Source organism: Desmodus rotundus, chromosome 10 (assembly GCF_022682495.2).
Source record: "Desmodus rotundus isolate HL8 chromosome 10, HLdesRot8A.1, whole genome shotgun sequence".
Lineage (NCBI taxonomy): Eukaryota > Metazoa > Chordata > Mammalia > Chiroptera > Phyllostomidae > Desmodus > Desmodus rotundus.
Genome location: NC_071396.1, coordinates 109,006,871 through 109,019,603, shown reverse-complemented (window position 1 = coordinate 109,019,603; position 12,733 = coordinate 109,006,871). Strand labels below are relative to the sequence as shown.

The following is a 12,733-nucleotide window of genomic DNA, read 5'->3' as shown; positions in this document are numbered from 1 at the left end:
ATTTAAATAAATGGAAATGTTAAAGAAAATATGAGAATCAAAATACGTGACATACTCTTCCAAAGAATTCATGTGAAACTGTTTACTTATGTTTTTTATCCAAGATGTAGAGAACTGTGCAGTGTTATAGTTAGCAGGTTATTTCTTTAAGGAATGTTTTTATTCAGTGGGAGAATAGACCCTAAAGGTAAAAAAAAAAAAAAAGAGTGTGAGATGATGCCACAGCAAAGCGAGCGTTGGTTGGAAGGACGAGCTGTTAATCGCAGCCCCCGTCCAGATTTTATGTGGTTCCAGGTGTGTCGGCCACCGAGCGGCCGCCTCACTCTGTCGGGTGTCTTGTCTGTGTTGGGCAGGTGAATGCTGCTGCCAAGGCCATCCTGCTGTACCTGCTGCAGGGGCGGCTGAGGATGACAGTGCCGACCTGGGACAGGTTCGTCCAGTCTCTGTGTCCCGTCATCCCAGTACTGCAGGTACGATGTCCGTCCCACCTACGATCCCGTTTCTCTTTGGTGATCGGGATGAGCGGGAACGGCTCACCTGGTGGGGCTGTCACGTTATGAGGGGGTGAAGAGACGCCAGGGAGGAGAGAGCAGGAGGCGGTGACTGTTGTGTTTCTGGCAGAAGAGCCATGGCAGCTAACTGGTGTCCCCTTCTGCGTCTGGGTGGGGGCTTCAGCTGTGACGCGAAGAACAGAATTCAGCCTCATGTGGAGGCTTTTTAGGCAAAGCTCAGGCTGTTAAGCAGAGGTGACATAACAGCTTGGTCCAGGAATTACTTCTGTGCATGTATGTGACTAGAGTTTTCCTTTGACAATGAACTCTCGGAAACAGCTTTTTCAGCAGTCCATGTGGGCATTAAAGGAGCAAGGGGACTCTGGTTCCTGCCCCTCGGCCGGGGAGGGGACGGTGGGCACCACCCCAGGAACAGCCTGTAGAACAGGAGCCAGGGCGTTGGGCTGAGGAGGCTCACCATGCAGGTGTGTCTGCCACACCCCTCCTCTGTCCGGTGGGGACAGGTCTGAAGACCTGGGGGTGCCTCCGCCACCAGAACCCTGGGAATCAGAACAGTGAGCAGGTGTCCAGAGGTCGGCATATGTTCCTGAAAGGCTTCAGTATTACTTTCAAAGTACTGTCTTAGGTAGGCTTTTCACGTCACGCAGGTTATTCTGAAAAGTGACTTTTCAGCCGAATTGAAAGAAATGTATGTACTCGACAGGCCAGTGCAGTTCTCACGTTCAAGTTGAAAACTGAAGCAGTGTGTACACACCCGAACAATACTTTCTTTTCTCCTGGCGTCTGCTAGGGCTACGCTGACACGGAGGACCCCCTGGGTAACTGCATCCTCCTCCTCAGCGAGGCGAGCCCCGAGGGGGGCACAGGGGCTCTTCCCTGGGCCACCCGGCTGAAGTCCGTCCTGCGCCTCCTGCTCGTGAAAAAGCCGTCGTAAGTACAGTGGAGCATGTGAGTGGAAAAGGTTAACGGGGATGATCTAAGAAAGGATACCGTGGTAACTATGTCCGACTGAGGCAGGCCAGAACTCGGGGCGGTAAAGGAAAGCATTTCTCTTTATTAGGCAGAGAGAGGAAACTGATGGGCGAAACTCTCTGCGCAGATCCAGGTGTTTTGAGTGCTTTCTGGGAACATCCACCCATTCCCAGGGCAGTGGTCGGACCTGCGCCGAGCGTCGCCGCTGTGCCGGGTGCTGTTGGTAGTGCCGCAGGCAGGTTGGGCAGCCGTAGAGATCAGTGGGTTGCAGAAGTTACAGAGCATCTCCTCGTCTCTTCTCTTTAGAAATTGTAGCCGGTAGTGATCCTTTTCTAAGTGCTCCTTCTGGAAATGAAGTGTTTCACAGAAGTGTAGTGGCCATGTTGCTTCGCATTCCAGAGCGTGCAGGCGCTTAAATCTTGCTCGGCTTGTCCTCTGGGAATCTGAAAAATTGGCCTCTGCCCCATCGTTAGTGTTAGTGTCATTTAACTGTCAAAGGGACAAGCACGTGGTGTCCTTCCCTCTCCGTCAGTGCAGCGGGAGAGTTCTCTGTTGCTCTGCAGGTAGCTGGGTGGATTCTCCCCCACTGAGAAGAGACAGCTCGGGGTCAGACGGAGGAGCAGTGGTGAAGAGAGGGGTCAGCTGTAAGGCTGGGGGGACCAGCACGCTCTTTGACGATGGGCAGGTCTGATCTCCCCAAACCTCACCACCTGATAAGGCAGCGGCTTGTTTATAAGTAAATGATCAAGCTGGAAAATCCGTAGGTGGAAATAAAATATTAAGAGACTGGAAGTGGGGGAATCAGAAAGATCAGTTGTAAAATTCTTTGTGTAGCATCGAGTTAGGGCTGATGCAGGGTGGGTGGCGGTCAGGGCAAGTGTCTGCTCTGCAGGATCAGCTTCTGCACGTTCAGTCACACGTGGGCGTGTGTGGCACACGCCCTCCCCCGAAACTGGCCATTGAGCACAGTAGAAGTTTACTTTCTAAGTCACCCGGGGGCCCGGGGTCTCTAGGTAAACAAAGACATTCTTAGCAGGCGAGGCCAGGCCTCTCTTTGGGTTAGGCTCTGCTGCACAGAACTTAACACAGTTTGGAGTACATTTTTTTTTTTTTTATTATTTGATTCATTCTACCCCATTCTACTAGATCGTAAACTCCACTGGGCAGAAACCCTGTCTGTTGGCTAATCTTTATATCCTCACCACTTCTTAGAGTACCTTGGACATAAATATGTTCAAAATGTATTTGTGGAAAGAAAGAGCGTAGAGGAATGAACAGCTGGACTCTGGGGCCCCAGGTTAAACCCAGAAAGGTGCTAGATGTATACAGCAGAGGAGGAGATGCACAACTCTGTGTGTTGTACGCCTCCCCCCCACAGCTTTCTTACTGGGGTGCTGACTGCCCCTGAACTGGCAGCCCCAGGCTTCAGTCAGTGGCCCCAGGAGGGAGTGAAGGGAGCCCAGGAGAAGCCTTGTGTACAGTCAGCGGTTCTTAGCTCTCCGGAGGGGACAGCAGGTGGGACCGGGAGAATGTCCACCTGACTTCTCACACCGTTGTGGAGTAAATGTTAGTCCTCTGAAGATGATGTTTATGAGGAGTAGTACAGAAGTCCCTGCTTAACATGGGGAATCACTTACTGGGTGTCAGCTGTGTGCCCAGGAACCACCGAGGACAGCCGGGGGACCCAGCTGCACACAGCACATACAGGCCCTTCTTGACCTGGGTGTGGGATTGAGGTGAGAGGCCTCATCAGCTGCACTTGATTCACTTGGATAAAGCGAGGCCAGTGTTAGGACAGGGGATGTCAGGGCGACGGGACACGGCAGGGTGACCGGCTGTGGTGGTGGGAGCATGCAGGTTTTAACTGTTGTCTTATCAGTAGTCCTCGAGACCTGGAACTTGCATTATCACTTAAAATGTATCCAGTTCCATGCCGTTCAGGAATCTGTCCTAGGACTGACCGATAATTTGTTGTCCCACTGTCTCCCAGCTCGAGCCCTTTGTCCACAAGATCGTTTTTCCATTTTCCCATGTGCTAACAGGATGCAGAAAGTCATCTTTTCCTGAAACCTGCCACCTCTCACTCAACTGGCCTCATTCCTAATGCATTCCAGATAAAGTAGGATTTTGGTGGGAGTCCAAAGTTCTGTGTCCCTATTTGAGGGGAATCTATCAGATTTATATACAAGTTGTGATACTGTTATCACTTATTAGTGTGTTACTCCCCTGGAGGTTGGACCTAATGTTTAAGCTCTGTTTAGGGCTCTGTGACAGTTCTCATGGCTGAGACAGAGCACTGGGCTCGGCGTCGGGGGTCGTAGGGTTAATTTGCAGGTCGACTTGCTGAAGGTGACTGTGTTACTGCCCAGCGTTCACAGTGATGCTGACGGTGGGGTCGGCAGGCTCAGTGGGTCTGTTTCTTCATTTGTAATTAATTATCGGCTCTTCTTTTTTCCTGATGTTCATGTACACATATAAAATTGAGAGGATGATTGTAGTTACACAGTAAGTGTTCTGATAGAAGAAGTAAAATGTTACCAGGAACGTCACTATAAGCGTGGCAGACCATTGTGTTGATATGTGATAATTGGTTGTGATTGTCGCCTTTCTGCTTTATTGACATTCGTATGCTGGGGTGCTGACCTGCGCGCTTTGCTTCTCAGGGTCCGCTCGCGGGCGCTGAAGCTCCTGGCGTGCCATCTTGCCGGGGAAGAAGGGGCCGATGAGAAGCGCCCTGCCGTGGATGCCAGCGTCCTCTCCAGAGTTTCTAGCTTGTTTGTTGCGAAGAAGCCCATTGAACTCAGATTGGATGACCGAAGAGAGCTGATTATTAAGGTGACTATAACTCTGGGGTTTGTCCCTGTGGGGTTCCTGTCCTTTTGAGTATCACACGCCCTACGCTGCACTCTGCAGTGGGTGGTAAGCACCCGAGAGGGGGAGGCGTGGCGGCTTCAAGTGTGGTTCTGCAGGGCTACCTTGAAATTGTGTTCTGGCTTTTTCTGGCCCGTGGGTACATTTGTTTACTGAGCAGATAAATTTCTTGAGTGCCTACAACACTCCAGGCACTTTATCCTTTTCCATTTGACATACACATTGGAAATGCACTTCATTTGAGTAGTGTCTTAAGTATAGCATAAGGCTAATACAGTGGAAAGATCACTAACATACAGCTATTTAGAATTCTTGTTCTTATGTTGGAAATTGCCTATAATAGCAAAAAAGAAAAAGTTCCTGTAATAAAAACTTTTAGCATCCTCGTGATAAGAGGAAAAAATAATACGGGGGCAAAGGCAGTTTCTCTTCTGCGTGTAGAGCAGCACCCTGGCCTGTGGAGGTTCTGGGGAGCCACGCAGTGGGTTTCTAAATGGGGAAGCGCGTTCAGTGTTCTCCCAGCCTCAGTGTTTGGGGCCACCGGCCAGCCATGGCAGGAGGATGGGAGAACTTCCCCGGGCTACGGACAGGGTCCTGTTGGGGACTCCCTGCCTCCTAAGCATTAGCCATCCCTCCTGTGTCCGGCGTGTGGTAGGCAGGAAGGCGGGGGTGGCTGTTCTGGAACTGTCCCGTGAGTCCGTGTTAAAGCCAGCAGCTGACAGTGGGTGGGAGGGAGGAGGGGTGTCGTCTTCCTTCTGTTCTTCTCCCCTTTCCGGCTGAGGGCTGCCACCTCGCACCCTGTCCTGGCGTCAATACTGTCAGGGCCTGCTGCGGGGGGGGTGGCTTCCCCAGGTGCTGGGCAGCAGGTCCCGGAGGCTGTGTGCTTCCTGGTCTGTGGCAGGGAGGACCGGGCGGGGCCCAGGGAATTTCCGAGGCAGCTGCTGAGCAATGGAGGCTCCTGAGTCAGAGTCCTGGGTCAGAGCCAGGCCGCTGGTCTGGGCGGCCGCTACCCCTGCCGGGACGTCTGCCGTGGCCTTTGATGGGTCATCGGTTAGGAATGACTTCCCAGCAAAAACGCCCATTGAGAGAGGCTTATTTTAGACGATGGCTCTTTGTTTCAGGTCCCAAGTTCCTCGCTGACCTAGCACGTTATTGTTGCGAACTTACTTGTATGTCAATATGTCACTTCCTTAAGTTGACTTTTTGAACTTTACTCTTACAGTATGAATTGTGAAATTTTATTGGAGAATTGGAAGTAGATGAAATTTTTATTTCTTTTGGTTTGCAGTTGGAGACCGTTGAAAAGGTATATGAGATCTTTGTCTCAGACGACATTGACCTTGTGCTGAGAAAGTCAGCCGCGGAGCAGCTCGCCGTGATTCTGCAAGGTAGTGTCTTCGGTTGCTGTATTGTTGGCGCGCGGTGGCCTCTGGGCCTGGTCTGTCTTTCCTACAGCCCTTGAGTTAAGATGGTTTTTACATTTTTCAAGATTTGTGAAAGATTTAAAGATTTTTTTTTAAAAGGTGAAAATAAAGAATGTGGGACAGACCCTGTGTGGCCAGCAAAGGTTGGCCTGTCACTGGTTCTGTACAGAGAAAGTTTGTCCGCCCTGGTCTGCATTGCCATTGTTTTGGCTGTGGAAGGTCGCTGGGGAGAACTGTCCTCCTCCGAAGAGCTGCTACGGTTCGAACAGTAATTGCGCGCCTTTCTCAGTTTGCCCAGTCGGTGAGGTTTTCCGTCTGTCCATTTGCTCAGGGAGTCACTCAGACAGTGCTGTCTGCGGGCAGGTAAGGTGCTAGTCCTGCTGTGCTGTGACTGTGTTTTCTTTAAAAGCTTATTTTTTAAAAAACTAGTAAGATATACTGTTACCTTTGTAATGTTGTTACTCCATTCTTTGAGTTAGGTTTTTTTTTCCCCCTATATTTGAAATCCCAATCCCACCTTCCTGACCTGGTGTCCTTGCAGAGGCCCCACCTGCTAACACCATCACACTAGAGATTTGGTTTCCACAGAGGAAATGGGGTGGGGGAGATAAATACCGGGTCCACAGCAGCGGACACACACACACACACACACACACACACACAAATACAAATGTACACAGTATGTTACAACTCCTTCCCCTTTATGTTTGCTGTTAACAACTTGAGGTTAGAGATCTTACTAGTAGAAAAATGATCATGTTGCAAACCATATTTACCCATTAACTTGTGAAGAATTCTAAACATTTTCAGGTAATGGATTTAGAAAAGAGAAGATCTGTCAACGAAACAATAGAACTACAATAGTATGTCATGTAGAAAAAGGATTCATTTGCCTAAAATTCTAGTACTTTTGAGTCTGGACTCATTCAATTAATTATTCTTTTTTAACTATTTTATTTTTTACAATACAAGAGTAAGACCTGTATGTTGCTTTAAAGTTTTCAAATTGTTCAGAGGTGTATTAAGTAAAAACTTAAGGGGAAGGGACAGGCAAAGGAACATGAATGGAGGACTTGGGCTTGGATGATGGGGGGGGGGTATTGACTGGGAGTTGGGGGATGGGGTGGGGGATAGCAGTGGGGAAAAAGGTGGGACAACTGAACAATAAAAAAATAGTTTGAGTTTTATCCTTTAATTTCAACACCAGGTGTGACTATTTTTAATAGTTTGCAAGTTATATGGATGTCTGTTCTGTATCAAAACTACAGACAATGTTCTTTAACTTTTAGTAACTTTTTTTTTGTCTACAGATATTAAAATGCATGCTGTGGTGAAAAAGTTATGCTTAATTGACAAGATAATTGAGTATTTAAATGAATGTGTGGGTCAGGATGGTGAGGTAAGACTAATGGGTATCTAGATACATTTTTACAGATCAGTATTTTTATTAATCAGATCTGAGAGTGAATTCAGCTGAATTTGCCCCAGTCCTTGGAGTAATTCCTAACACCGACTACCTCGTTTGTTCATTTCTAAGATTGACATCACTGTAAAGAAAACCTAATCTCGAAATTTCTGTCTGATGCGTACACAAAAGTATATACAAAGCTTAATTTTAGTGGAAATTAATTCTTAATATTTACTGTATTTTTCGGACTATAAGACACACTGGACCGTAACACGTATCTAGGTTTTAGAGGAGGAAAATAGGGGGAAAAAAACCCTGCTTTACTGATCTGCCACCCCCCCCCCCCCCAGCAAGCCAGGTAAGCTACATTCAGACTATTAGACGCACCCCCGTTTTCCTCCCAAATTTGGGGGGGGGTGCGTCTTATAGTTCATAAAATACAGCATTTGCATTTTTGTTGCAGACACTTTTGATAAAGCATAAAATTTAGAATAAGATAATAGGAATATAATAGGATAGTGAGACTATAATAGGGTAATAGTAAAGTGTATTTGGTGCCACCTCAGAGTCGATGAGCTTGGAATGACTGTGGTCCCCCCCAACCCCGGCCAGGTGGTGGAATGTCTGATCCCGCCCAGCCTCGTGCTCCTGAGGAAGCTCCTCTGCGCAGACCCGGTCGCCCGGGACTCCCTCGCTCAGCGGCCTTCGCTCCTGACCCTGCTGTTCAGAGGTGAGCAAGGACATTCTGCCGCCGAGGGGACCGACCTTAGACTTTCAGTGTTACTGTGTAACTGTAGGGAATGTTTACTTTCCATTTTACTTAATAGTCACTCAAAAAACCCATCGCAGTAGGAAGTGTTGAATGCTTTCGTGGACGTTTCTCTGAGAGTGGCCTCTCTTCCCTCCGAGTTAGGGTACTTTACATTTGCGGTTCATGCTTTCCCATCTTTCATGCTGTCACGCTTCTTTTTCCTTCTCAGTGTCCTTGATATTTCATGAAGACTGTACTGTCGTGACTGAAGTCGGAGCACTGTTTTGTCTTCTGTTGTTTGATGAGGTCTCGAGGATGGACGTGTGGTGAGCTCTGAGCGTTTACAAGTCGTTGCCCACGGTTCTCCATCTAGATTACTGCAGTAATTTTTGTCAGTGATCTGTTTTTCAGTGTGCTCGATTTTGCCTGTTTTCCTTTAGTATTTTATTTTAGAAAACCTTTAGGAAGATGCTGAGGGTGGTAATACCTGCTTGACACTGACCTTGAGCGGGGTCAGGAGGTGGGGGCACAGGCCCACCTGCCACTTCAGCCCCCGTGTATGTGAACCGTTGCGATACGCACTCCCTAAAGGGAAGCGTGGTGTACTCTTCCTACGCAAGTCCAGGCCGCGGCCAATTTGTTACAACTCTGCTAGGTGCCGGGACCGGTTGCCCTTGCACCTGGTGTTTCGGTCGAGGCAGTGAAGCGAGTTGTGTTTATGGGCCACTCAGCTGCTCCTTTCCTTTTGCGTTTCCTTCCTGAAATAGGTCTGTCGCTCCTCCCGGGAAACCTTCTTCACCGTCAGCCTTCAGTTTGCCTGTTTCAGTGTTTAGAAGGTAATGGATGTTTCTCTTTGTTTTTCTCGAAGGAAAACTACTGTTAGAGAAATGGAAATCAGAACCTGTGAAACTGTCAGTTGGCATCTAGTATGTAAACCACGTGGCTGTGGTGTTGTGACATTTCCCTCACAGTGGTGCTTGGAGAGTTCAGCAAGGGTCCCACCCCATCTCCAGGTTTTTGACTTGGTGTTGTTCAAGTCCACAGACCGTTCGAGTCCTTAGGATGTTCATGTCCTTCGGACGTTCGAGTCCACAGCATGTCCAAGTCCACGGAACAGTCGAAAGACTGAGCAGTGGACACCGGCCCACCCTTCCGCCTAGATTTAGCAGTTGTTAACACATGGGCTGTCTGTCCCTCTTTCTCCCTTTCCACATATTTATTTATTTATGTGCAATTTTTCCCTCCTGATCCATGTGAAAATAAGTTTAGGACATAATTTTACTTCCCACCTAATTATTGTAGTTTGCACATCCTTAAATCGTAAATTAAAGATACACAATTATGTATACATACATAAAGTATACACATCAGAAGAGTATTTGATACGTTTTTCCGAACAAATACACCCGTGTCGCTGCCCTGCAGGTTAAGGTACAGAGTACTCGTAGCGTGCCAGGAAACCCGTCCATGCTCCCTCATTACTGTCCACATCCCACAGAGGTGATTCTATTTTAATTTCTGTTATTGTTCAATTCCGTTGCTGGTTTTTGCACCTCACAAAGAGAGCATCTGTGTGTGTGCGGCTTCTTTGGCTCACCGTGGAGAGGTTTGTCTGTCGGTCACCGTCCTTGCTCTGTGGGGTCAGTGTAGGAGTGTGCAGCGGTGTGCCTACCCTTGACGTTGGTGGGCGTGTGCTCTGAACAGGTGTGGGCCAGAGGGTATTCTTGTGTTCAGCAGATGCTTCCCACCACACTCCAGTGACTGCAGCAGTTTCCACCCCCAGCAGCAGAGGGAGTGCCAGCTGCTGCACACCCTCCCAGCCCTTGGTGTTCGCCCCTCCCACTCCTTTTTTCTTTGTATTAGAATGTTTCGAACATGTTTACTTGCAGTAGCCAATAGCTAGCAACCTCCCCACTGCCTCACGGCAGGAGAACTGGTAAATGAGCTGTGCTGTGTTTGTACACGGACCACCACACAACCTTGAGGGACCGCTGCCCACGTAATAGCGGGGGTCTCATAGATGAAATGGGGTCACATCGCCATGGCATGTAGCTGAATGAATAAATGAGGGACAGCACATAGTGTTGGGCATAAAGTAGCGTTCCTGTTTTAGCTGAACACCTTTCATGGGTTCAAAGGGCACTGTCCTCTCTGCAAATAGCCCCCACCCGACATCGGGATGGCCTCAGGGAAGAGTTGAGTGAAGTGGCTTTGGGAGGTTCCAGGAAGGTAAAAGAGCAGTTGAGAACCCATCCCGAGACCACTGTGGACTGGGTCGCGTAGAGCTGGGCCGCCTTCGGGGCTCACTGCTTTGAGTAGCGTATGAGGACTGGAAAGTGTGTAATTACTTGTGTGCGTTTTTTCAGGTATCACCTGCCAGTGCATGTGCGTGGCCACCATGCTGTGAGCCCTTACTCCGTGGTTTTGCCGTTATCTGCAGACTGTTTGGCCTTGAGGCCGGTCTCAGACATGCTCAGAATGGCCTGGAACCTGTCCTGGTATCACGGGACAGACAACCTGTTGAAGCACATGAACTCTGAAACGAGAGTCCAAGAGTAAGCTGTTACATGTAGTTGAAAAAGCATTTACATTTAATTAGTTAGGTTTTATTTTTCCTTTAAGTCAAGTAGTTTTTTTACTTCCTGTCACCTGATTCTGCTTTTGTTCTGAAGATCATAATTTTTACTTCGCTTTAAAGATTACATGTGTTCATCACTTTTTAAAACTGTCACATGAGGAAGTTACCCTGGAAAGCATAGGGCACTTGTGCTGTCTTAGCGATCAGTGACGCTGCCGAGCTGCTGGGTGGAACTGCTGGACCAAGGGCTCCGGACTGGAGTGCCAGGCCGGGCGCACCCGTCGACGTGAGGAGGAGGAGGAGGAGCAGGAGCAGGGTTACCACTGAACGTGGGAGTGACCTGGCAGGACCTTCTCACTCGAATGGAAGTGGCTCTGTGGTGCGGGGAGCAGGAGTGTGTCCACCTGAGCCCGGGGCGCTGCTGTGCAAGCCTCGCCTTGGCAGGTGCCGCCCAGGCTGGGAGCCGACCATTGGTTAAAGGGAAAGGAAGATAAAATGGAACTTTGGAAAAAGAGTTTATAATGAAAGTGAGCTTTTCTTTTGATAGCTTTGTGTCCCTCTTTCTTTTTTCCACGTGTTCAGGTTTTCAGACACCCTGAGGTTATCCTCCGAGGACACCCTGGCGCTGACGGTGACGCACGCAGCCAGTGGCCTGGGGCACTGTCTCCAGGCCGTCGCGGAGGCTGCCACCCACAGGGACGTGAGGGCTGCAGTCACCAGCATGAGTTTTTACTTCCTGAATGACAGACTGTCCCTCGAGGGCGGCGCTGGCCCACGTGGGGTTATGCTGAGGTCCCTGGCTTGGCACAGTGCCCTCGGCAGGTCAGTGGGGGCTCCAGTGGGCTGGTTTCAGAGACCGGGCTGGTCGTGTGTGGGTTCGTGGCCACAGCTGTGGCGGTATGAGCGTGGCGTCTCACTGACGCTGTCACGAGGAAAATGCTTTTGTAGAAGGAAAGCCCAGGATTTTATCACCTGCAAAATGTATCTGATAACAGCAGAAGAGAAAACTTTTAACCTAATCGCTGCATTTTGGCAGGAATTATTAATACACTGATAGCAGTTTTTTAAATTTCCTTATGGAAAATTTTGCTCTTCCAAAAGTAAATGACTATAGGCTGAGACAGGAACCAACAAACTGAATGTTTATTCCCGTCGTATTATAAGTGACCTAGGACATCAGTGGGTTGGTAGTAAGTTTGGTACCCGTGTAGCAGGCTGTTTTGTTCGGTTTTGCTCTAGCTTTTTGCTGTAAGCGTGATCTCGCTTTTGTGTTTGCTGTGACTTCCGTGAAGTTGGTGGCCCGATGTGGAGGTCCGTCAGTAGCTGTGGGAGAGGTGCCAGCCCGGCCGTGTGACCCTCTCACGGCTTGTGAGCCCACCAGATGGAGGCGCATGGGTCGGCAGCAGGGGCCCCACATTTTAGCCTGCCTGTGACTCTAGTGGAGAACGGCAACTTCCTCATTGAACATGAAGTGGGCCCTTCTCAAAACACGAGGTGGATGAGTTCCCGAGGTGCTGGCTCCTTACTTAGTGTGGCTCTCACGGTTCAGCTCCTACTCCGCATCTCTGGTGCTGCCAGGTCAGGGGTTTGCCACGGTGGTTGGTTTAAACAGAGCTGCTCTTTAATAGGAAGTTATGTAAACTTACCGTTAAATGAGTTACGTGAAAATGAAGGTGACGATCGTGCAGAAGTTATCACTTCCCGGTCATTTTACTATCATCCGTGCTCTCGAGGTTGTGTCTGCTCTGGTACAGAAATGACACCGTGCGTGCATCTCTCCACGGCTCTGCCACGTTGGCGGGGGGCGGGGGGGGGGGCGCGTTTACACGGTGAGATGGGCAGACACAACAGATTGGCTCCCACTTCGCAGTCGGTGGTTAAATATTTATCAGCACACACTGTAGGAGCCAGAAGCCCTAAGTATTGTATTCTTTGTTGTAGGTTTTTACAGGTGCTTCCTGCTTGTGCTGAAGATGAGAAACTGCTGATAGACATTGTACGTTTTCTGAGTAAGTTACTGAAGGAACAAAGGAAAAGTTCATCAGCGGAACTTCTCAGCTGGCTTCTAGAATTACTTCTTAGACCTGTAAGTGTTGGTGAGGAATTTGGGATTTGGGTTTGACAGGTGATTTATTTGAAATTATTGATACTTACTGTGGAGGAGTAGAATATTTATGTAGCTGGTGCTGTCTTAGCGATTAGTGATGTTTGCTCCTC

The 12,733-nt window shown here is 48.9% G+C and overlaps 1 protein-coding gene across 1 annotated transcript in view; it reads left to right on the top strand.

The window, feature by feature from the left end:
* The window catches only part of RTTN (rotatin), a 98,981-nt gene that overhangs the window by 28,428 nt on the left and 57,820 nt on the right, over positions 1 to 12,733 (top strand). The window contains exons 16-26 of the mRNA XM_024580522.4: positions 354 to 470; positions 1,303 to 1,442; positions 4,148 to 4,319; positions 5,644 to 5,743; positions 7,090 to 7,178; positions 7,800 to 7,917; positions 8,168 to 8,264; positions 8,706 to 8,774; positions 10,305 to 10,493; positions 11,099 to 11,338; positions 12,458 to 12,602. Coding sequence (XP_024436290.2) covers positions 354 to 470; positions 1,303 to 1,442; positions 4,148 to 4,319; positions 5,644 to 5,743; positions 7,090 to 7,178; positions 7,800 to 7,917; positions 8,168 to 8,264; positions 8,706 to 8,774; positions 10,305 to 10,493; positions 11,099 to 11,338; positions 12,458 to 12,602 — 1,476 coding nt within the window. The remainder of the gene's footprint in view (positions 1 to 353; positions 471 to 1,302; positions 1,443 to 4,147; positions 4,320 to 5,643; positions 5,744 to 7,089; positions 7,179 to 7,799; positions 7,918 to 8,167; positions 8,265 to 8,705; positions 8,775 to 10,304; positions 10,494 to 11,098; positions 11,339 to 12,457; positions 12,603 to 12,733) is intronic.